General features: G+C 38.5%; 1 protein-coding gene across 2 annotated transcripts in view; it reads left to right on the forward strand.

Moving 5' to 3' along the window:
• The window catches only part of LOC116708152 (lissencephaly-1 homolog), a 36,331-nt gene that overhangs the window by 1,790 nt on the left and 8,328 nt on the right, over positions 1-26,213 (forward strand). For both annotated transcript variants that reach the window (XM_032545975.1, XM_032545976.1), the window contains exons 2-6: positions 6,592-6,911; positions 16,073-16,157; positions 20,123-20,197; positions 20,431-20,637; positions 25,922-26,090. In XM_032545975.1, the coding sequence (XP_032401866.1) occupies positions 6,880-6,911; positions 16,073-16,157; positions 20,123-20,197; positions 20,431-20,637; positions 25,922-26,090 (568 nt within the window). In that variant the 5' untranslated portion in view covers positions 6,592-6,879. The remainder of the gene's footprint in view (positions 1-6,591; positions 6,912-16,072; positions 16,158-20,122; positions 20,198-20,430; positions 20,638-25,921; positions 26,091-26,213) is intronic.

The following is a 26,213-nucleotide window of genomic DNA, read 5'->3' on the forward strand; positions in this document are numbered from 1 at the left end:
TTAAGATACGCATCAACCAGGCTTTTCCTGGCCAAAACTCATTTTCAATTTTCTTTCTGACATGCCAGTTCCTACAAATGTAGTTTTTCTTTTTCAATAGGTGTAGGAGTTTTAAATTAAGCTAAAAATAAAGAAAATGCAGTCAATTTTTTTTTACATTTTAGCATTTGTCTTTCACCTTCATCTGATTTTCATTAAGCTCATAAAAGTTCATCCAAGTGAGAGTTGTTTGTGATGCATTTTAGATCCAAAATTATAAGTTATGGATTTATTGGGTAAGAATATATTAAGATTTTTCAGCGTTTGACTTGAAATTCAAAGGAAAATTGACAGATGTTGATCTTTGGCTGACTGACTGACTGCATCTGTTATTCTTTATGGTCTTATGTATGGAAGTTTATTTTGCTTTTGCATCATACCATTAGATAAGGATAGATAAAGTATATGTTGTTTTCATGGCTCCTGTTGATTTAGAGGGTTCTCCTGACTGTTTACTAGAGATTTAAATTCACAGAAGATACACACAGCTAGCTGAAGACCGTTACTTTCTCTCTATATACTTCATCACACCTTCCTGGGTGTGAAGCACCAGAAGTATATTGGACAACATGTGTAGCTTTAGCAGTATAACTTATCAAATTGAGTAAACTTTGTCCTAAAAAATGTGAGTTTGGGGGGAGGGGATTTTTTTTTTTTAAAGGCATCAGTGCAGAGGTTTTTAGACTGTCTGTTTAGAAATAGGTCGGTTTACAATGAAGGCCTTGTCCTTGTTTCCATTTCATTGGTATTTTGAATTGAATCACTCATGTATACATTTCTTGAAACTCTCCTTAGTTAACTTGAGCCATATTTACACCCAGAATTGATTTATAAATGGTGAGAAAATCAGTTTTAGTTGCTTGCATAGCTGACTGCTTTCCCAGATTTCCAGCTGACTCTGAGGAAAGTTGTTGGGATATAAAGATTCCAACTGCTGCTGATAAATCTTTACATATTTGATCTTATCACAGACAACTTGGTCAATTTGAGCCTTTACTGATTAGACTTTTTGGCAGGGTTATCAGAAAGTCTGTACATAAGGAAAGTAATTCATTGCTGTCTTGTTGCCAGGATAAACTGTAAGTCAACTTAACCCACAAATGACTTTGAATATAACATTAGCCTTGACATAACACCTAATGGGCTCGACAGGCTTGTTGATTCTTGTTAAAGAAACAGGTTCCAGCTCTACTAGACTTAATGGTAATGTGCTTGGAGAGTCTGCAGGTTTAATTTGAAAACATATCCAACCTGGTATCACTCCCAACATTAACTGAAATATTTAGAAAACCCTCCAGATATATTAATTTCTGGCAGAGCTGGGAAATGTGTCTGTCAGCTTCGATGTCAGCCATTACACAAGTTCAATATTTATCATATTTGAGTAAAATGTGAACTTGCCTGTTTAAGCCTGCTTTATCATGACGATATGTTGGGTAGAAAGGGTGAGTAGCACAAATTAAACCAAAATATTATTTTTCATTTTTAGATAAAGTTGCATGAAGCTAGAATTAAACTGAGGAAACAAGTTTCTGTTGCAGAGTGTTAAAATGAGAGAGACACCAAAGATTTTGTGGTCAATTTCTAACCACTTTCTATTGTAAAGCTGTTACCTGCTGATACTTGCCCTTCTGTTGTGAAAAATCAATGCCATCCCAAAGGTAAGACAGCAGCTGGTGTTACACAGCTCTGCTGTCCAACAAAATACCTTAAAGAAAGAAACTTGGATTACAGATTTTAAATTTTAAGCTGTCTTTAGCATCTTAAATGCTCGATTTAAAAAAATTGAGCATGGTTTATCATTTACTAACTGCAAAAACCCACGGCTGTAAGTCCTGTAGAAAACTCAAACCCTTTAACGGTGATATCCCAGAGACTTCAATGATAAGAAATGCATCAAAACTCTAGTTTTTGATGAGTCTGTTGATCAAAAGAGCATTTATTTATTTATTTTTTATTTTTTCGACTACTTGTGATGCTTTTCTTTCTGACATGTTTGGCACCACCCTTAGACTGGGAGTGTCGTTGTTACTGTCGGTGCACACAGTCCCTGAGGCCACAAAAATATGGGCTGCATGCAAACGTCCACAGAGTCCCAGTGGGCTGGTACCAACGTTTACACCACTCTGGCTTTGTGGTCGCCTGTACTGTAAAGCGTACTGAAACGCCAGAATTAGGATATAATGTCATTATGATGTTTTGTTTCAACACATGCAAGGTTTGTTTTCGCCCTGTGGGGTTTTGTATTACATCTGACTACTATGGGCGTTACTGCAGACATTTGTCTTATATTTGCTTGTGATATTGTTTCACCTCACTACCGTCTACAATTGATTTGACATTTAAGAAAAGATGTCCGGTGCTGCAAACGCAATAGTTCAAAGCAGGTGATAGGATCCTAAACACAAACTTAAAACCCATGTCAGTCTGGAATAGGCCGTCACAATAAATCAGTAACAGTATACAGTACAGACCAAAAGTTTGGACACACCTTTTAATTCAATGAGTTTCCTTTATTTTCATGACTATTGACATTGTAGATTCACACTGAAGGCATCAAAACTATGAATAACACATGTGGAAATATGCACTAAACAAAAAAGTGTAAAACAACTGAAAATACCCCTTATATTCTAGTTTCTTCAAAGTAGCAACCTTTTGCTGTGATTACTGCTTTGCACACACTCTGCATTTTCTTGATGAGCTTCAAGAGGTAGTCACCTGAAATGGTTTTCACTTCATAGGTGTGCCCTGTCAGGTTAATAAGTGGGATTTCTTGCCTTATAAATAGTCATGAAAATAAAGAAAACCCATTGAATTAGAAAGGTGTGTCCAAACTTTTGGTCTGTACTGTATATCAGTACAGTGTATATATAGAAGCGTAATCAATACCAATAGATTATACTTCTGATAGAATATTTACTGAACTCCGATCCAGAATCACGCAGCATTCTGGGGGATGTAAGCAGAGAAAAGGTTTTTAGTCACTCAGCCTCTCAAGGCCAGCTAAGGTAGGTTGGTGGCATCAACTAACTCACTCTTTGGTTGCCTAGCAACAACCAGTTGAGTAACATAGAGCAGCGCTTTCAGGTTTCACCTCTGTGCCTCATAGCTGCTTAAAAATAAAAACTGCGTGGAATGAAAACTGGATAAAACAGGAAAGGTCACGCTACCAGTTTGGCAGAATTTCAGATATTTAAAACAAAAACACAATTTTCTATGTAAACAATTATAAATATGGATTGATATTCAGTCTTGTCCTGCCCTAATTTGGATGATATCAAAAGAGCAACATAAAATATAATGGCTGAGCTACAAGTTTGCACCCTATAAATAGTTGTACAAGAGAAACGTTTCACTTCTTTTATCTGTAGTTTGACATTTCCAATAATGCTTCACATGAAAAATTATTCTCTCATTTCAATGTGTCTTAGAAAATTATTTTGGATTGTTTTCCACAATACAGTTTTGAACATACATTTTGTTTTGCATTTCATCACCACTTTACTTGGTTAGAAAGAGGACTAGACTGTTGCCAAGGACAAAATCCCTGTTGGTGACGTGAAATCACCAGCAGAAAATGAAGGTCCACCGGATTCCTGCAGGTTTGGCTGCTTGTTTTAGAAAGACGGTGACGCAATGACACCAGAGGAGAGCGAATGTGAGTCAGAGGTGACTTTGGGGTCATAACGGCCAGCCTTGTTAGCATTGCTGCAGTGCTATGTTTTGCGATAAGACATCAGGACACTGGACAAACGGGGAAAAATGGATAAACATCACATCAACGTTACAGGACTAATTTTGGACATGAACGTTACCCTTGAATTTTGTAATTCTGGAATAGGAGTCTCCCCCCAGTAGGTTATATTTGTTTTGTTTGTTCTGTATTTTTTGTATTGTTTGATTTTTATTTTTGAAAGTATTCTAAAAATTTTCAATAAAAATAAAGTTATTAAAAAAAAAAGACATCAGGACAGTTTCACACCTGCAGCCAGACTTCAACCTAGGCTAGGTCGTCTTTTCTGCGTTCCTCAGGGGTGTGGCCCTGTTTCCCCAGACATGAAAGCATTTTGCCTACAGCAAAATGCATTTCAGTCTTACATTTTACTACTACACTTTTTAATCTTGAAATCAAATATTATGCTACATTTACATTCATTTTAGTGAGATTTTTCTATTGTTGCAAAGTTTTTCATGTTTTTATTTTGACACCATCATCCAGATTTTTCCTCTCATATCTCAAGTTCTATTTGTATTTATTTTGCATTTGTTTCTATATTAGGCAGTGGACATTTTCAACTTGAGCAGATAATGTTATTTTTCTCTTTTGTTGACCTAGTAAAAGCAGGGCTGGTGACCTGATAATGGGAACAGGGTGTGGCTCATTAATTTCGACACTAAGTCGCTGTTTTCCGAGCTCAAAAGAGACGCAGGACAGTTTTCTATTATTTAAAATGGGGCCGTTTAACAACAGATAACCTCCAGGGATGCATCAGCAAATTGCATCTTACAAAGTCAGCATGGTGTGTGAAAGATTCCAATTGTTTGGTTCCTGCTGCTGAACAAATCAATGGGAGGAAGATTCATTAGGGTTATTAACCATCAATGGGCAGATTTACTGCTCCTTGTCTGCAGCTCAGTCTCTTCTCCCTGAAGACTCAATATTTCTGCAGAGCCAATTAGCTTGATGACGTTGTTGTAAAAACCTTTTTAATTTCTAGAGCTGCCATTTGTAAAGCGGCAGGAATGGTGTTTAGATCAATTGTGGATTTGAACATCAATGTCTGCAGCTTATACACACAGTAGTAAGGTATTTGTTGCCTTGTTGTGCCTTTCTTTTATCAATATTCTCTGTATTAATAGCAATAAGTCATTCACGATTTAGGTTTACGACCCTGGCAGCTGCCAGGAAACCCTGCATGTCATAATCCACTCGCAGTCTGCTGTAGGCGGACGTTTGGACAGCTGTCAAGTGGTGATGTGAGGGTCCAGAGGTTAGTCTGTTACATCAGCCTGCTTTCTGTTGTTCATGCTTTCTACAATCTTGGAGCCAAATAAATGTTTTAGTGAACAGCAGCGATTAAAAATGTTACATTAGAGGCATCTTGTGATGATTGGACTGTGTTCATGGGATGAACACGGTCTGGAATCAGACAGAAGCTGCTTTTTTTGCGAATGGACACAGAAAGCGATGTATTGCCTCTTTTAGAACATGTCAAGCCAATTTTTAATTTTAATTATTATTTTATGGAGCAAACGGTACAGAGAATGTCACAACTCTCTCCAAGAACTGTGTGTTAGGAACAGCAGTTTTTATCCAAACATTAGTGCTGACCATTGTCCAGTTTGGAATGCTGGGAGGATTTCCTGGATAGACACAAACCCCAACTACAGATGTTCAATAGGTTTGCCTTCATTACTGATATCGCTAAAATGTTCCTCTTTGAGCTGCATTGTAGCCGTGGTTACCACTATTGTCTTGTAGCAAAAAGGATCTGGGATCAAATGCCAGTCTGGGCTGCTTCTGCAGGGCATTTGTGATGTTCTCCATGTACATGCGTGAGTTCTCTCTGGGTACTCCCAAAGGAGAGACGCATGACAGTGATGGACTATTATCCCTCCACTCGCCCAATGACCGCTGGGCCGCACTAGCTTCTGGATGGAGGGATTTCTAGTTGTTATAACTTGCTGGTGTTGCTCCCTGCCTTAATGACCATTTTTCTTTACTTTCCTTAATATCTATTCATACCACAAGCCCAAATAGTTAAAATATGCTTATGTCTGCCCTCACTAAATTATGTAAATTCGTCGCAAGCCTTTAGAGAAAGCCGTTTGGCTTAACTTGAACCTTTCTTGTCTGATACCTGTTCCAGTTGACTAAAGCGATTACGCTAAGTGCCTAGTTCACAGAACAGTGTTGAAATGTTAACTGCAAATAATTTTGCTCTTATAAATTGTTGCTCACAAAGAACGCTTTATTCCACATTTTGCAAAACAATTACCTTTTATCACTCAGCCAGGCAGCACTTGTGATCAAATGATGTTTTGCTAGTAGTACAAGTGCTACTCCAGGTTTTATGGCTTTGTTCTATGTTTTTTTGTTTTTTTCTTTTTAGCGCTGGTAACCTGTGGGGTGAAGTATATTTCTTTAAAAATATGTAAGTCAATGCTTGAGAGGCAGTAGCTGCAGGAGAAGACTGCTGGCAGAGCAGATTAGGAAGGTAGATGTGAGGAAACAATTATCGAATGTGTGTGGATTGGATGTATTTTCTCAAAAATAGAGAAGCAAATTAATTTCAGATATTCTGAAGTCTATTCTATATTGCTATTGGTGTCAGAGGTATTCTGTCATAAACCAATTTTCTTTCAAAAATAGAGCTATATTGTGTTATATTTAGACATTGTTGACTGACTCTTAATTAACTTTTTCTCTCCAGTGCAAACACTATGACATTAACCCGGGGCTACAAACATCTCTATCCCCTCCTGCTCCTCATGTTGTTTTTTCATGCATATCTAATGCTGACTTTTCCATTTCCCTGTCCTCCCCAGATGCGGTGTAGACTTGACTGTTGACTGGTCTGCACACTCGCCGCTTCTCTCATTCCTGGAGATAGTCAATTTGGAGGGGGGGCAGATTCCTGCGTTCCCCTCCTCTTAGTCTGTGTCTTTGTTTGGGACAAAAACCAACCACTTGCGCCTGGAGTACACGACCCACCCTGTCTCGTCGTTCCTGGCTCAGCACAGCTCATCCTTTGACTGAGGAGATCGCACGATCTGCAGGAGATTCACTTTTAACCTGCTGATCCCTCCCGGCCCCGCCCATAATCCCCCGTCGCCATGGTGCTGTCACAACGGCAACGAGACGAACTGTAAGTTGTTATTGCACCTCTCTTGAGATTTGCACAATTTCAGATTGAAAACTTGAATTTGTAAACTGTTCTTGCCTCTTGTGACACTTCATACACTTTCTGTGATGCGTTTCTGATAACACTGTGTGAAAAGAGTGAAAACTGTTTTTATGAAGAGTTGTGGACAAATTCATTGAGTTCGGTTGCAAAAGATTCTTCACACATTTTGTTTCATAAATTTTACTGATTCACAACATGCTTACATTTACACAGTATAAAAAATCACACATTGTGAGACTGCTTATCAAATAGTAAACATGTAAATTGAGCTACTTTTATGAAAGAAACTGAAATCATGAGTACATGATTTACCAGAAAGGATATAAAACTTCAATGCTGTACTTGATCTCTTAGGGTTTTTTTATTTAGCCAATATTTTAGCTCAGATTCCATTTGAGTTTTTCTAAGGTACACCTAATTTATGTGAAGTTCTTCTGTTTTGAACATTTTTGTCAAAAAAGAAGAAATTGCCAGGCAGTGCCATACCCCCTGCTTCAACCTGTCTAATCAAATCTGAGGTGTCAACGTGCAGTTGCTGCTGATTTGAATCTCATGTTTCTTGAATCTGGTCAGAAACATGAGCACAAATAACCAACGTCAAAGAGGCTTGATATCGCCTCAAGGTAGATCTGTCGGTACAAAGAACTTATAAATAGGATTATTAGCTTGTTTTTCCAAACTAAAAAGATAAACACCTCTTAATATTGCCATTCATTATAAAGCTGGACCTCTCTCTCTGTGTTGAGGCAAGGGGATATATTGACACAGGATGTAGTTTATTTCAGGAAATGGGGAATTCGTTTGTCTTTTTCCCTTGTCAAAGAATCAATGTGTTGTTGACATCTCCGGAGGCCTCCTGAGACCCGAAGCTCAAATCTATTGATCCCTCCCTTGCACCAAGAAACTGTTATGTTTACTGTAGGGCTGTTGTAAATGAAAATTTTAGTAATCGAGTATTTTATTGATTATTCTTACAATTAATCGAGTAATCAGATACAAAGAATGGATAAAATATTGGGAAATCTAAAATAACAGCAGTGTAACTATCGGATATCATCAGTCCAATTTTTCATATTTGAGCATCCTTAACAATTACTTTCTTGTAGTTTAGAAAATTAGGTTGCAGGCAATTGCTCAAAATGCTATCACGTAATCTATGGATGTTTTCTGGTCAGAAACGCACCTGATAGTCTGGTTAGTAGACTCGGTTTGATTGGAAACAAAGAGACAACATTGGTTAGATTTTGAGCTGATGTGGTTCGCTTTCACAGTGCACTGTCAAATGAACCAAAGCTTTTAAAAAAAAACCTGTGCTTCCACTTGCCTGTGGTGGCGCTGCACCAAGTACTACTGAGTTAAACATTGTGAAAAGCTATGAAGAAGAAATGAGAGCATTTTCTTTATTCACGAAATGTCAACAAAAATGGAGTGTCTTCAAGTTTTAGCGATGGTAGGATTTCTCTCTTGCTTTGGCAAAATACCACAAGCTAGCGCTTGACTCACATGTTTGTTTTGCTTGCATTTACCCAGAATGCCCTTCATTTGGGGTGGTCTCCGATCAAAAGGCATTCACAATATTCATTTGAACCTCACCAGAGTTCATTTCATTTCATCCGAACTTAGACCTAGGTTTGTAGAGGGTTTGCATCAGAGTTTGATTGCGTATTTACACCCATCCAAACAAACCAAACTATCTAGACAGATGAACTAGATTAGATTAAAGTGGACTAAAGAGAGCTGGTGTGAATGAACCCTAAGATCCCAATAAAATGCATTGAATTTGTGGTTGTATTGTGACAAAATGTGAAAAAGTTCAATTTGTATAAATGCAGTGAACTGAGTCCCGCTCAGTCTGTGGGCTTGGCAATTAACTCCTGATGTGTGGCGCTAAAAGTATAAAACAATTGGATCTTAAAGGTTATAAGAGAGATTTGTTCACGGAGAATACAGTAGAAATACATCGTAGAGATGAGTAGACAGTTTTGGTAAATTTTCATTTTGTTTCACTCCGTCAAAAGAAAAAAATGCTTCAGCATCCACATGACAAGGCACTTCACATTCCTGACAGTGTTTCAGTGTATCTGTGGTTGTTGCCTTGCAAAGGTCTGTTGGTATGGAGGCGTCTATTGGAATGCTAATCATCGCTATTCAGAGGAAGTGTTGAAGATCCCCACCACCACCAACAGTCACTACGCCCCCCTGCTCCTCTAAACCCGGTTCTTAGCAGCACACGTCTTTGGTGCCATCGCTCACAGGAAACCCTTGTGGGACCGCTGGAGTCGCATTCAAATGGCCGTTGCGTTCCACCCGCCGGAGATGTCCCTGTTCCCAGTTGGAGCTCTCATTGATCGGACCATAAAGCGACCCTAAGATTGAGTTTCCTGACTGGTTCCCTCATTTTGGGATACAAACCCAGGAGGCCTTTTCAGTGCATCACACAATAACTGTCAGATTGCTTGCCATCACACCACATCTTTCTTTGTTTCACTTTTTTTAATTTGCTTTGACTTTAACACACATTCAGCTAATAAATTTCCTTATTTTTTCCCCTGTTTTGCTATTTCCAATAACTGCTCAGTTTGGTTCAGTATGTAAATTTAATTCACACAGATATAGAAATCAATGCATTGCTCTTAATCCCATGTTTTGTTTCTTGAGCTTGATGATTTGCTCTTCGACACAGAGTTTAAGTTCAGCACTTCTTAAAAAGATAATCTTTGTCCTCTAAATCGGTGTGATTTTTGTCAGCACCACAGTCAGCTGCTGTGTTGGTTCGGCATCTTCACAACAACTCTATTTTTGCCTGTTTCAACCAATGAAAGCGTATTTGTGTTTCTGTGTAGGGTCAAAGGACTCATCCCTGGCAGCATGTTGTTGAAACAGATGCATAATACAAAATATCTGCTCTCCTAAAATACCCAGGGGCAGCCATGTGCAAATGGGCTCTTGCTTTTGTGGCTCCTCTGAGCTTTACAAAGAAAATCCCTTCAGCCACCTCCATTTTGTAGTCAACAAGATGCGTCATGTGAGTTCTGTTCGCCATCTTTCTCCTGCAGCGAATGCGGTGTCATAATGGTTATTTAAAGATTTAGATGTAAAATGTTGGAGAGGACTCACTTTCTTCAACCTGGGACAAATATGCTGGGTAAAATCTACGCCGTAATGATCGTCCTTCCTTAATCTGTGGCTCCAATTTCTGCAACTCTCTAGAGAGGTTTGTGGATTGTTAAGTACAAAAATGGGTGGAATGTAGTGAGAAAAATGTGTAGCGGAAAAGCTGCATATTGGGTTGCTAGGTGATGGGCTTGCGTTGCTAGGTAACCAAGCAGTTCCCGCTGATTGTGACTTAGTAATTAGAAGATTTTTCAAATGGTTTGTTTTCCAGACACCAAAAAAACATTAACTTATTGCCAGAAAACAGCTAAGCATATTTTATTTTATTGTATTTTTTTGTGCTTTGACTGTTTCTAGAAGCAGTGGAAACCCAAATGAATTTAGGATAATAGATCCCCTTTAAGGAATACACTATGGCAATATCAATAATAAAAGTAGGTTTTAAAATTCAGTAAGACTGACATTACATGTGGCCTAACAGGCAGTAAGTGGGATTACCATTATTAAAGTAGTTTTACAAGATGGAGAAGTGATTATAAATATTAGTATGAACTTGATTTGCATGATTTTCTGGTTGCACCCAAACACATTTGCACTTTTAAACAGTACATCAATATATTATAGTTGAGAGACATCTATTAGAGTCAAAGTAGTTCCTCCTAATACTATCAGTGTTTCATACAGTGATTTTTGCAATGACAATAAATGTATAATATATTGTGCCGCCCTAGTATTAGATAACATTGAGTGTGTTCATTTGAACCAGGGTTCTGACACCTTTCCAATCCAAAGAGCCATTTTTGCTCTAAGTGCAGCTAAATGAAACTCGCGTAGAGCCACAAATGTGAAGACAACTTATGTTCAAGTTATGTAAATAATTAGCAATTTAATAAAGATCTGCCTTATTGTTACATAGAATAAAAAGCATCACTGTGTGCTACACACCCTTCATGAAAGGGGTGTGTTTTGGTGTTTACTCCACACAGCTGGCTTTTCAGCCGTGTTTTTCTTTAGATCTACTACTGCAGGTACGTGCTTGTAGTCTTTACAACAAAGAGCAAACATTACATCCATTGTTGCACCAACCAAATCCATGCTTGATTTAAACACTTTACTTTAGTTTTTTTAATGTCTCTGGGCTGGTCCCCTTTGAAGTTTTCTCCTGGCTTAATAGTTGATCCCCTCTGCGATCTTTCTTTTATTTGAAAGTGAAACTCTCATGTTCAGCAGCTTCGTGAGAGGTTTTCTCCTTATGGAGTGAGCTCTTCCTCTTTCTGCCTAACATAATGTGATTGACCAGCAGTGTGGTCAAGCAGTGGCTGTCCTCGGGTGACATGCGTCTTGTCACTGTAATTATTCCTGTTTGACTCTGCAGATAACAAGATGGATCTTAAATTTTAATCAGTAACAGATTCAACAGGGATCTTTTTATAACTGAGCAGTTAAGCAAACCTATCATGAGATTTCTGTGTGGTTTTTGTGCAACCTTCTCTTTGAAGTCATCAGCTGTTCAGTACATGCTTAAATTAGCTCTACCTTCCTTCATGCTTGGTCTGCTCAGCTGAAAGCGCCTCTTGTTGCTTTTACCCTAGAGCCTTTCTGAATCTGTACCCTGATTATTTTTAATAATGTTTTTTTTTTTTGTTTTTTTTTAGATTAAGCAATCAGCATTTCTGTTACAAGTTTATTTAGGAACTACTCCTCTTGAAATGGGCGAACACGTTCAGTCTTAGGTGTTCATATTTCTGTTAGTTTGTTTGAGCACTTTGAAAAATGCTTCACGGTTCTTTTGGTCCCGAATAGAAGTCACCCAATCAAGCACAAGGTGTTTTTATTATGTTTGTTTGTTTTTTTATGACTAATTTAATATGTTTAACATAAAATTAACAAATAAGATTAAGAGTAAATCAGATCTGCAGGTTTATTTTTGGTTTATTTCCGCCTTAGGTACAAAATAATCTTGGTTTGCTTTGAATATTACACAGCTTGTAGGTCTGAAAGGTGAAATTACACTTGTTTCATCAGCAATTAAGTGGATTAGCATTTTGTTCAAACCTGTTTATGGTGAACATCTATTGGTTGGTTTGTTTACAGACTGAAAATAATGGGAATTCTTAGTGCTGTTCCCCTTTGAAGTGGGAAATATCAGCTTTTCGCCGCGACTTGGACAAAAATTTACCAACTCTGATCTCTTCCAGATTTGTGTATTTCTAGCATTGAAGTAAAACTGAGAAATGAGAGAAAAAACCCATAAGGCATTGCAAAATTAACTCTATCAATCACTGTGTAAATATTATCCACCTATTTAGTTTTTTGACATTTTAAAATAATTCATATAAATTACAAATTCTTTTGTCTTTTACCCAGAAGCTGGTGATCATTTTATTTTTCAGATGGGATTATATGAGTCACTTCATTGATAATGTGATCATTTAACAGGAAATGGGAGGATGTGACGCAGTTCGGCTGACTCACCTCCTTTCTCTGAAGGATGAGCTCACTCGTCTCTCTTCCTCTGCTTGTATCTGTTCATGCGGCCTTTTCTGCTGCCTCACTCATCTAAGCTACATGCGTAGCACAGATCCCAGCACTAATGTCACCCACATGAGACTGACGAGCTTTACTCAGACCCTTAACGCATCCTGCAGGTCGACAATTTTTGAGCCATTCGCGGGCCTCCAAAGCTGTTTTTGTGTCCTCACATGGACAGGCCTTTTATTTCACTCAAGGGAAGCGAGATTCATAGTTATTGTTCCACTGTTTTGTTTCACCCCTCTTGTGTGTCATCTCTGTCCACAGCTCTCTCCATCTTTCTCTAACTACTCATCTAGCTGCTCGTAACCATGGAAACCAGCTAGCTTGCTCCCCTTCTGTCGCCACCATCAGTGAACCTCAGTCTGGCTGCCTCTGTTTTCTTTCTTTTTTTAATACAATCAGTGGTGGTTCTGTCTTTTCAAAAATACATATTGATGGATGTGGGATGCGTTCGCCACATTCACGGGGAAACGATGTGTTTAGGGAGCAGTGGGCTCTCCTCGTCGGTGCTTTTAGCTCTGTAGGTGGGTGTATTAATGTGTTTGTGCACTGTGTTGTTGGAACATCAGGAGAAAAATTAAACATTTACCAACATCAACCCGTTCTCTTGATCGGTCTCTGACTGTGAATTACATAGGAGATAAAAACTGTTTTTTTCTATTTTAAGATCGACGTAAAGCTACTTTTTGTTCGGCTCTCTCCTCCGTCTTGTGATTTACTTTTTGCATCAGTTTCCTACATATTTAAACACTTTCTCAGACATGCTGCAACACTAAGGCCCTTCTTTTGCTTGCAAGCGGGCTGCAGGTTACCTCCTGCTAACCTTGAGCTGTAACGAGGTCTGCTCCTGTTGTCATGGGGATTCAGGTGGTGGTAAGAAGAAAGGGGTTTTAATGTTGCACGCTGCCCGAGAGGGCATGGGGGGCACAGGCTGGGCTGACAGATTGTGGCTCTTCATACTGGCACTGCGAGGCGTTGCCTCTCTGACAGCTTGTCAGGGATCTTCTGTTGTTAATGGTCTGTGGAAACATCGGAGGGCAGGAAAATGTTGGGTTGCGGAGGAAAAATTTGCTTTGATGCCCTTTGTATTCATTGTCTTGCGCTCTCTCTTTTTATTTTGGTTTCAGAATTTTCAGGTTGAAAAGAAAAAATGTAAAATAATTGATCAGAATAAGCCTGTTGAAATCTATAACTGAAAGTTATGTAGCTTTTTATACAACTGAATGACTCATAAAGAACCAGAGTGAAAGAAAATGTGAATTTTGAGATGACCTCATAGTAAAAATGTCTTGTATTACAGATAGTAGAACATTAGCCTTATTATTCTCTCGCATCTTGCTGACAGTATTATCCTCTTCAGCAGTTCATTAAAGCGCTACGTTAATTTTAGCATATTTTGTGCTTAGGTTTGACTTGTTGATGTTTCGGCTTGTTGCATAATTCATTGCAGTTACAGTTAATTATGCACAGACAAAGCTGACAGAGGAAGTATTTCTGCTGCTTTATAAACTTTGTGCTTTGAATGTTGTGAAGTTTAATTATAGGTGTTTCACACCAGATTTTAATGTTTTAACCAGTAAGAAAAGCATTATAGGCCAGTTTATTTCTATCCATTTTATGCATTGAAAGACTAAAGGAATGTGATTAAATTCTGAGGTTGTACAGTGGTCATATGCTTTAATGTGAAACAAACCATTAATGGTTTTATACCTGCAGCTTTTAATGCTATTTATTCACACAGCAGCAGTTTTGGATATCAAAGTGGGGCTGTTTTGTGAAAGCTAACTTTATAAAATCTGACATCAGGAACCGTCTTTATTGTAATTTTGATCATTTTTGAACTCCAAACTCTGGATGCAACATGAGCTCAACAAGCAAAACAAATCAAGTGACTAAACAGTCACCTGATTTGTTTGTATGAACTACAGCAGTTCATTCAGACTCGGATTGGTTTTAGGTTTAGACTCTGAAAAGCTTATTCAGGTGATGGTGGTCCAATAAATGTAAATCTAATGTTGACATTTTACTGTATATCATTGCAAATATCACCATATTTTCTAAAGATGTGCTTCAGACACAACCACTTTTTTTTATTTCTATTTTTATATAACATAAAGCTGTATAACATATTACAGCTTCACTTAACAACTAATTAGGAAATGTAAGTTCTTTTTTATTTAGAAGCTTCTATTTATGTTTCTACTTTGAACATGATTAAAAATACATTTTATGAACAAGATTTTTTTTTACTGTCCCTACAATACTTGATTATCTTTGATCTATCATTAGATCATTAATAATAAAAAAAAAAAACAGAACACATTACTATATAATTTTTAATTTTACTATACATGTTGAAATTATGTTCAATCTTTTACAGTGATAACATTTAAATTAATTTCTTAAAGAGAGGTACATGAACAACCCAATGTTTTTTGGGGGGGAGGGGGGCGTTTAGTCTTTGTTTTCTTGTGTGTTTTTAATTTAACCTTTACCTTTCGGTTTGGCACTTTTAGTTGGTGGAGAAGCAGCACTATAAATAATTCCCTTTCCTGCACCCTCATGAGAAACTAATTAAATGGATAATAAAACCTGACCTGTTGAGACTATGTGACTTAAGCCTCATTAATAACTCTTGGTAAATTGAACTGCTGCTGATTCTGCAGTCGTAACCAAGCCCTGTGTGTGTGTGTGTTGAATGCATGTGTGTGTTCTAGATGGAAGCTCACGAGACAAAAAAAAAAAAAGGAAGAGTGAAGGCAGCTTCCCCTCTCCTGGTGTTCAGCCGTGTCTGCCTACTCTATTGTCTGCGCTATCTGTCCATCTATCTTCACATTTTTGAATTTGCAGGCCTACCGCTTGGATCCCTGCCACCTTTTGTGTCTTCGAAGTGCTGCTTTTGTTTGTCTGTAAACCTGAGCCTGACGAGGAGAAGCACCAGCTACCCAGTAGCCAGAAGCTTGCTGGGTTTGCAGGGATTATTGTGTCTGCCAATGATTTTTGTCTGTTTCTTTCTCTGTGTGGGGTTGGTGATGGTGAGATAGAGACACTGGTTTTCATTTTCCACATATATACACCACGGGGAGTTGTCCGTTCTCCTTGTTTGCCCAGAGCAGTAGGAACTCATTGCAAAGGCTAGACAGATACGCTCTGAATTTGTGGCAAACTGATAGAAATATATTTGCAGTAGAGAGCATGAGAGGGTGTGTACATGACGCCACAGGCAGTGCCAGCTGGATTTATGCCTGCAGAAGCATTTGGATTTCTTTTAGTGATCCAATCCTGTGTGGGGGGGGAACATGTTCAATTTGCATCATTGTCTGACACCTTTTGCTGAACGTGCTCATTTTCTGTCTTTGTTTTACAGTTCTGAATGCGTTTCCCATTAACCATGTCGTTTCTCGTGGCACTTTAACCACTATCTAGTCTGCTAATCTGGAGAACTAATTATGGCTCCTCTTTGTCTCTTTCAGAAATCGAGCAATAGCCGATTATCTACGTTCCAATGGATACGAAGAGGCTTACTCCACTTTCAAGAAGGAAGCGGAATTAGATAATGTGAGTGGATTAAAAATGGACGCACACACATCCACCCTGCACCAACACCAATTTATACTAACAGTATGTCTTGATTCCCCATTTATTTCTCATTTTAGTCGACATGTTGTCTAGTGTGACCAGGAGCACCTGCACCCAATTAGCCTGAGTTGTGTGATGGAGGGGAGGGGGCCGAGGTGCAGCAGGATTTTAGTAACCAAGCTTGACACAAGCTTTTATTCACCTGAAATTTATGGGTTCTTCTTGCTATCAGACATGCACAGATCTGAATTTTCTGGTTCATTCCAGGTCTCTTGTTTGTGAATCTTTGATTATTTTAGCTCATCCCGATTTTTCTTTAGCACTGCAATATACGAAGATGTAAAAAAACAAAACAAAAAAATTAACCATTTTGCTTTTCTTTCTTGAGCGGATGTTGGTAACTATTATTTAGAGCAGAGATGAAATTACACCTTATGACAGATCAACTGCTGTAAAACGATTCACATTTCATATTTCTTTCACATTGTCTTCAGCATGTTAATGAATAAATGTGATTAGTATTGCAGAAACAGCTTTTCCTTGCTGTGTATATTCTACAACAAAGACTAAAAGCTTGAAAGGATGAAAAGAAGCACATTTAATATTCTCCATCCAACTTTCTTGTGAGCTGCTGAAAGCCTTGCTCTCTCTCGCTTTCTTGGAGCCTGATTTTTTTGTGTGCTTTCTTTGACTTTAACAAAAATACAATGAGATTAAATTAGCTTGAAAATTCTTGTAGTGATCCTTTTTTTTTCTTGGATTCTTTCCATATATATAAAAAGTATCAAACATGATTAACATGAGAGTAAGCATGTTCATATTTAAAGATATAAACATTTTATTAGAATTACAATAGCATCTATTATTTTTGCCCTTTGCTCTCATTAAAATTTATAAAGATTGTTACTCAGATGATAGATATTATGTCTTTAGACCAACATAAAGGAGAAATGCAAAGCTCTAACTAAAAGCTATTTTTAGTAGCTGCTGCTCATTGCATGACAATTATTTCTAAAATATTTAGATCCTCTTTCAATCGTCGGCTCACCCTCGTATTTTCAGCCTCATATAGCAGACTTTCACCTTGCCTCCACGTGATGCTCTGCTGGTGTGTCTTTATCCGCTTCCCTCCCAGTCATTTTCCATGTGGCAGCTCTTTGGAAGCAGCCTGAATAATAGATGAATGGCACAGAGGGGATCATTGCACCCTGTTGGGTTGTAGCACTGAGCCTCACACACCTTAGCAGAGCCGTGCCAAACAGCCAAGTGGTTTAGCCCCATATTCCTGATTCCTCATCATTAAGCTTTTTACAATATTTTATTTTGGAGGGAAAATTTTATCCACTAAAACGTCCTACACCTTGTGGCTACTTAAGTTGCAGGTTGAGGTCAGGGCTTAGCAGTCTCTTTAGCAGAAATAATTAATGGAAGTCATTCTCCATTTTTTTTGTTTCCTAGATGAAAGAAAAATGCACATACCTGCATGCACAGGAAAACACACATATGTTCATCATCAATTGCCAACCGTCTGGCAGACTGCACTGTCTGGCACTTGTGGTTCAGTTTGCATCTTTGTGTGTGTTAACATCCAGGCAGATGGCAGATTAGATGATTGAAGACTTGTCCAGACGAAATTTCCTGTTGTTTTATATTGTTTTTCTTTTTTCTCCTTTATTACCCCTCCTTATGTGTCTTTACTTTTTATAGTTTGGGTTCTTCTGAGGAATCCCCATTCTGTCATTAGAAAGTGCTCTACATAGATAGACATAGAGACTCTGGTACTGCAAGAAAATCTTCTTCTGGATGATGTTGCTTCGTTTAGAGCTGAGGGTGTAGCTGTGAAGTAGGAGCACAATGTTAATTTTCCCCCTCACTGACGCTGTAGCTGTCTGTCAATGTGGGTTTTTGATGCTTTGATAGTTTGTAGCGCCCTCAAGGCATGGGTAGACACACACACAGAGGTACTGGATCTGTTGTTTGCTCAACATAATACAATACCTCCTGTTTATTTGTAGTATTAGTAAGATGCAACCTAGTATTGCACAAAGTTGAGAAGGGAAGAGATCTACCAATTAGAGAGGTAGATTTCTAATTTGTGATTATGTTAAGTGCTGACCAGAACTTTTGTCATCTAAAGGTTTACAATTACCAACATTAAATATATATTTCATTGTTTCTAGCTTAAAAATTAAACTCCTCGTTTCCACTGAGCAGTATAGCACGGGTTGTTGTGGTTTCCATTGTAAAAGCAGTTCATACATCACCTTTCCCTTGTAGAGCCATGGGACAACGGTACAGTTAGGGCAGAGCTATCAGCGTCACACAACAGTTCATTGATTGGGGAGGAGAAAAACGTCACTGCTTGAGACGAGCATGAGACGTACAAGTGCGCCCAGTTTATCGCAGTCGTACGACGTTAGGAGTTTGGGTTTAACCTCTCTGCCCAGTGAGAGTTTAACGTGGTGGAAACGTTTTCCTGAATACGATGGACCATAAGATTGCGTACTGAACCACAACGTACCGTACAGTGGAAATAAGACATTAGAGAACCGACCCCCCATCATCAGAAAGCTGCGACTGTATTAAAATCCTTCAAGTTATGGGATATGGCTGTCTGAACAAATAAAACTCCACTAAAAGGAATGACAAACTGTTACATTTTAATGTGGTATTTAGACCGAATCATAATATCCAGTTAAAATAAAAAATAAGACTCCTCAACCCGGTATTTGAGATTAAAAAGCTTAAATTTGTTAGTGTTGTTAGATAATTCATGTTTTATTATAAGTCTCTAGAGATTCCCTATAAAGACTGTTTGTGATCAATGTTTAGTTATTTATAGTGGGACCAAAGGTGATGTCACACTGTGTGAGAGACGTCTTACAAAGCACTACAGCTAAACTGGATTTCTCTGTCATTCTCTGTCAAAACCAGCATGAGAGTACCGAGGTTGAGCTTTAAGCGGTCTTTAGCATCGGCATCTAATGATGAGCACTGTTAGCCTTACTAACAATCTGAGTGTATTCCCTATTTAACAAGTAAATATCTAAAAATACTCTTTCGAGACCATTAGAAGTGACTTCTTCAATTAGATAAAATCAAACTGCATTAAAATGTTCCTTCTCAGTCAAGTTGAACTGCCAACAACAGGCCGATCACTGGTCAACGCTGGCCAAGTGTAGAAACACTGGATTTCTCAATCCACCTCAAATGGAGGTGGATTGAGAAATCCATCTTAAACTCCTCAAATGGAGTTTAAGATGTATAAAAGTGAACGTCAATGTTAAAGAGTAATTGTTTTGATTTGTTTTCACTTGAACCCTCTCACTTTGTCGCTTTTATAAAAACTGAAACTTTTTTTGGTAATTTGCTCGGCTCATCTTTACCAAATTTCCTCAATGTTTTCAGCTTAGACTCGTCTTTCCTCAAAGGTAAAAACTCTAAATCAAATTATCTGAAACAGCAGAGCAAACCTAGTTGTTTTGAACACAATTTAAAATTTTGACGGACACACAGCAAAATTAGTCAACAAAGGCCACAGTTAGTGACCAGCTCAGGGTATTAGCCTGCAGGTGGAATCAGACTTGTCTGCCAGCGCTGCTACAAGTTAACTTCCACCGCTGCCTCTGTCCTGGCTGTGTGGCAGTAAGCTGCCTAAGCCTTTCTGCAAGAGATTAGCTTGTGTGAGAAGGATTAGGACTAGTCCCTCAGTGTGTGTATGTATATAGTATAAGTGTGTGTGGTGTACAGTAGGTTGGCAGAGTCTGGAAGCCAGCCTCGGTCTGTGTGTGGTGTGTAAATAATTCCTTGTTCTCTTTTGCTATAGCTGCAGACCTCAACATGTCACTCCAGCTGGCCCCCGTTCCTTAGGCCCCAATGATTATGCTGAGCTCATGACTTTGATTGGCTTTCTTTGTGTCTGATATCCTCTTGTTCCTGTACAGAATGAAGAACTGGATAAGAAGTACGCTGGCCTTTTGGAAAAAAAATGGACCTCAGTCATCAGATTACAAAAGAAGGTTTGTGGGGTGTTTTTCTTCCTCAAAGAATGCTTGTGGAGATTACAGTCTTGTGAACAGTTCGTGACATTACAGCTGAACACAGTGCAAAAAAACCCCCAAACAATCATGAACACAAGTTTAAATAATATGTTAGGTAAAAGCTGAAGCTTGACCTTGATAACCAAACATACTTTCCCTTTTTATAGTTTATTTTAAATGTATTTTCCTGTAATGCTGCGAACTCTGGACAGGTGATGGAGCTTGAATCGAAGCTGAACGAAGCAAAAGAGGAAATCACCCTGGGTGGACCAGTCAGTCAGAAGCGTGACCCCAAAGAGTGGATCCCGCGTCCGCCTGAAAGATACGCGCTGAGCGGCCACCGCAACCCCGTCACCCGCGTCATCTTCCACCCAGTCTTCAGCGTCATGGTGTCGGCCTCTGAGGACGCAACAATAAAGGTCAGTGCCCCTACAAGGAGAGGATTCTGTAAATATCAAAGGGAAAATTCAGAGTTTTAATTGGTTTCTTAAAAGGTAATGACTGGGAATGTCCAGAAAAGAACCTTTTGTCCACTAATTTTTATTTGTCATCTGATACTACATTAGTTCATAAAATCGAAGCTATATATATTTTTTTTTTAAGCATGTACGGGGCATGAAAGTATAATAAAGTAGCACAGTATGTTTCCCCAGTATTCTTCTTTGTGATTGGTGGCTGGATGTCACTTATCAGAGTCTCCAATGAAGTTGATAATGTTGCGACCTTTCCTATCTGGCTTTCTACAAGATTTTGGGAACAATATTTCATTTTCTTCTCCATGAAGAGCATGATCTTCACAACGGTAGCATAGTGCTTTTAGTCCGTTTCCGTGGCAGAGTTCTCATCCACAACATTTACCAGGTCACATGACACAGACAATTAGCGAAGCAGCCGGTGTTTCTGTTGGTGTCACTGGAAAAATAAAAAATGCTGATTGGTAGGAAAAGGCAAGAACACTGGCATGGTAATCATTTCAAAGTGCCTTGATTAGGACTCGGCAGACTTTTACTAATAAATTTCTTGGCTGCATAAAAACTGCACAACTTAAGTTTGAAGAAACAAAGAATAGTTTTCCTGCTACGATGAGATCAGAAATGTACAAAGACAAAAGAAAACTTCTGCCATGTTAAAAAAGCTGCATCCTTAAAAATGTCAATGCGGGGATTAGGGATCTTCACAGTTGCATTAAGTGGTTATTTTCATTAGCTTCGGTAATTTGCTTTGAAGCCTGCTTGGTTGCAGTTCATGACAGTGATCTTTCCATTTGAAGTGAACACTGTGAAATGCAATGCGTTAAGGGTTTTGGCCTGATGGAAGAGAAACTCCTGACATATTTTGCTCTTGAAGCAGATATTTACTCTGGCTTGATATGCTCAACACATTCCACATGGCAGCACAAGCCAAACACAGTGTTATAACAATGGTCATTGTTGGAGAAGGCTGCCTACTGTGGTTTTTGTTGTACATTTTTAGAAGTGGCAAATTGTGGGATTTTATATTTTTTCCTGTTTTTACGTAAATAATTTTCATATGAACATTGTTTTCCACCAAGTTCATTTCAGCAACATCCTACAGCATGACTATAATATAGTTTTCAGATGTTAAATATGTTATGAATGGGGGAAATTAAATTTTTTTTTTACATCTTAATTTATATCTAATTACAGCAAATATATTTTCTTCTGGCAGTATTTATATTAGATTGAGTTAATGTTCTGTAAATGGTTGCATCCCATTTTTGCAAAATGAATAATTCCAAGCCTTTCTCTCCCATCTTGTACAGATGGCACAGCTGCTGCTCTGTATGGATGATATTTAGATATGCTAATGCATTTTAGTTTAGGACATTTGCAGGAGAGGACACTTTTAAATGTATACTATAGTTTCAGAAGCATTCTTAACTCTTGCCTCTATTTTCATTTTGTCTAATTTCTTTTCCACAGAAGCTCAGTTCAGTTCAGTTAAATGTAGCTGGTTGTTCCTCCTGTTATTTCACCTCCACTGCATTCCCTTCAGCCTTTTCTCCCCGTCTGCATGGACCCTGCATCAAAGATCTCTCTCCAGACGTCTGTAGAATCCATATATAACTCCGTCAACCTGCCTCTGGGCAACCTTTGCTGTAGCATCCCTCCACTGCCTCACTGCACAATCCCAATACTCTGCTGAGCTGTTTCTTATGCATCTATTATTCATGAGACAATAATAGACACTTGTACGTTTCCTACTAGCCTACACCCACACAGCAGGGATCTTTTCCTCAGCGTTTTGGCACGGTGATCCCCCTCTACACCCTGCCTCTCAGCATGCTAGCTAATTTATCTTCCACTTAAACCATTAACCGTCCCACCATGAGTACCCACCTTCAGCTATCCGTCTCCTAGGAGCAGTCAGGCTCTGACTCTAAATTACGAATTCAGCCCTGCTTCTCTACTCGTCTTTCCTTGCTTACCTTTTCTCCCCGTTGTTAGACCTGACTGTGTCCTACTTTCCACCTTAAGAGCTCTATTACATTTTCAGACACACAGACTTGTTCTCTTAGAAACAGACTGAAAAACGCATGTTGGCTTTCCCTGAGCCAGAATAGAGAGATTAAAGGAATAGTACTGCTTAATTAATTAACTCTACAGGTGACAAACTGACCTGCAAACATAAAAGCATGCAACACATTATTTCCTGTTGAAACAGTGTATTTAAATTTACCTTTTATTAACTTGGAAATCCCTTGAATTTACCAAGATGGCACAACACTATAAATACACAGTTAAAAAGCTAATGTTTGTTTTGTTGTGTCTTGCAGTTGTGTCCAGAAGTATTCATAGTTTGTCACATTACAACCTGCAGCCTAAATGTTGTTCCTAAACGTGATGTGGAAAGAAAATGAAATGCGCTTTTCAAATATAAAAATAAAAACCTGAAGTATTGTGTATTTGTTCAACATCTTTTTCTGTGACTAACACCAGTGTGTGTAATTTCTCCTCGGTAAAAACCTGAAGACCAGACAGATCAGGAAATTCATGATCAATTTAAGACAGGGTTGGATTATAAAACGATATTATTAGAGTGATGTTAAATCCATAATGGCCCAGACCTACCTAGACAGAGAAGCAGCCAAGATGCCTATGGTAACTGGAGTAGCTCACTAATATTTTTCCAATCAATGGATTATCCAGCTTGAGTTCTATACTTTTTCCTTCACTAATTAAAAATTTGATTAAGTGCATAAAATTTTGTTACGTATTAAAATCTTAAATAATTAGTTAAAATTACTGTGCTGAAGTCCCAGTTCTTAAAATCATGTACATCCAACATAGATCCAGTGTATTATAAGCCTGGCGGGTCACCAGACATTACTTGTGCCTCCACCAGGCTAAACATAGCTTATTTATTTATTTTATTTTTTTTAAATGTTTGCATTTATTAAGACTAATCTTCCAGTCTTTCAATAAATTATATGATTATCAAGTGACATTTTCAAATTTTCTGTCAACTTTAAACAATTTTTAACTCAAAAAAACGACAGGCTGCTGGATAAATGACTTCCATCGCGCCCAACCACTGGGCTTGGCAAGTTTTCTGGGGGAAACCTTGTAGCTATTTCAGGGGCGCCGCCAGGAATCTTGATCCCCATGACAAAAAATTAAATTGCCCCCTCCCCCTGCTGTTACAATTTCTTGAGTCTATCTGACCCATAAAAAGTAGCAGAATTTTAAAGGCTTGCAACTGCCTTGCTTTCTTGCCATGACAGTTTGTGATGAGACAGGTAATCTGTGAAAAGGTGAATCTCCTCTGCCTCCTCCCTAATCTACTACTGATGGCTACAGATTGTGATTGACAGCGCTAAAACCCACCTACTGCCTCTGATTGGTTGTTTCTAGAGAGCACTGGGAGAAGGCAAAGGAAATAAATTTTTCTCAGATAATCTCAATATATTGACAGTTTTAACAAATATGTAATTTTATTAAATATAAAAGTTACATGCTGTAGCTTTAATTTCACTTAACAAGGGATGGGTCAGGAGGGACGTGGCAACAGATATCTAATTTAAATGAAAGATAAGGCAGAACTATCTGGACTGACAAGATAGTTCTTAGTGGTTGTTTTTTATTAATTTTATAAAAATTGTTTGAATTTCTGTCACTAATAAATACAGTATATTGTTTTGTTGGATAATTGTAAAATGATCAGTGAGACAGGAAAAATCTACATACACTCCCTGGAATGATGCTAACTAGCTTGTCACTGAACACAGTGTAGCTCGCCGTTTTCACTGGGACAGGGAGGAGGGATTATTCTGATATGGGAGTTAGAGCTGCTCCTGACTGACTTGTCTATTAAGTGTGGTAAAAGGTACAGGGACAAGTTAATATGTTGGTAGATTTTTCTTTCTTATTTAAATGCTAGTGAAATGGAGGCCGACAGTCTGTAGCTAAGCTAACAGCTACAGACTGTAGCTACCACACTAAATGGTTGATAATCTCACACAGTCAACCCCCCTCTCTGTAAAAGTACAGAAAAACTGGGCTATAAATTGACACTTGTCATTTTTCTATCTCTCCTCTTGAAAACCTGACTTTATTATTTTTCTTGGTTGCGTAGTAACCGTCACAGTCTTTCTTGTCTACTACTGACGTCAAGCGCGCCAAGCAGGAACCATTTCATTTAGATCCAGAAGGGTCTTCAGTGCAAATATGGATGTGTGCTTTTTGGTCTGGGAGTGGTAACATTTATTTTTTTTACTGATAAAAAGAATTTAAAAAAACACAATATAATTAATTTTGTAATTGACAGGGCCCCAATTTTTGTTCTATTTTTATGAAGAAAAAAAATATTTTGGGGAGGGCCCCCTCTCAGTCTGGGGCCCTTGGAATTGTCCTAACTTTTCCCTCCTTTACGGCGCCCCTGAGATCTGTTAAGAGGCATTGTGTGATTTAAGCGACACATAATCTAACTTAGTTTGTATTCCCTAAAAAGCAAATTGAATTTATTTTTAAATTGTAAACATGAAAGCTATTTCCACTCTAATAATGCACATTTTTAAGAAAGCGTAAAAGTACAGCTTTACAGGCAGAGCTTTTATAGCTCAGAAGCTACTGATAAATAATGCAATGTGCTGTACAAATACATTTTCCCCCTCTGCACTTTGCACCTCCTGGCCATCTGTAGCTTCCTTCAGAGCGAGCACTACGAGGGAAGGGGGGGCATCTCCTGTCACCGTCTGCCCAAAATCCCCTCACCCCAAGAGAGAGACCAGAGGAAGGTTTATCCTGTGACAAACCGTCTGTCTGCTCAAAAGCCACAGACTGAACAGCTCTCTCAGGCTAAAGAATCAGACTCTCCACTGTTCACACCATACTCTGTCTGCAGTCCAGTTGGCGGTGCCAGACTTAGCACAACGAACGGTCTGCTGGCTTTTATCAGGCACTTCTTCAATAATAACAAGCTGATTTGTTTTACATTAATTTATCCAAAAAAACATATTAAATTGTAGCTGATTAGTTTCATATTATATAAATTTGAACTCCTCTGTACTAGTGAACAAAGCTCAGAAAATGATGACATTAGTGGTTGAAAATATTTCTGTGACACAAATTGTGGCTGTCTAATTTGTGTGTTGGTTTTTTATATTTTATTTAATTTTCCTTAGGAATTGAAAAAGCATTTATGAATTGAATTAATTATAACCAATGCATACTGTGTGTGCAGGTGTGGGACTACGAGACAGGAGACTTTGAACGCACACTGAAAGGCCACACAGATTCTGTTCAGGACATCTCATTCGACCAGACCGGCAAGCTGCTGGCATCCTGCTCTGCAGACATGACTATCAAACTGTGGGACTTCCAAGGCTTCGAGTGCATCAGGACCATGCACGGTGAGAGGACGAAGAAGCCGTTTCCGCTCTCTGTGCACACAGTGTTGTTGTTTCCAGGTTACTGCTGACTAAATGTTGTTTGACTTGGACATCGTGTTCAGGTGGCACAGAGGCTGTTTGTTG

This window comes from Xiphophorus hellerii, chromosome 18 (assembly GCF_003331165.1).
Source record: "Xiphophorus hellerii strain 12219 chromosome 18, Xiphophorus_hellerii-4.1, whole genome shotgun sequence".
Classification (NCBI taxonomy): domain Eukaryota; kingdom Metazoa; phylum Chordata; class Actinopteri; order Cyprinodontiformes; family Poeciliidae; genus Xiphophorus; species Xiphophorus hellerii.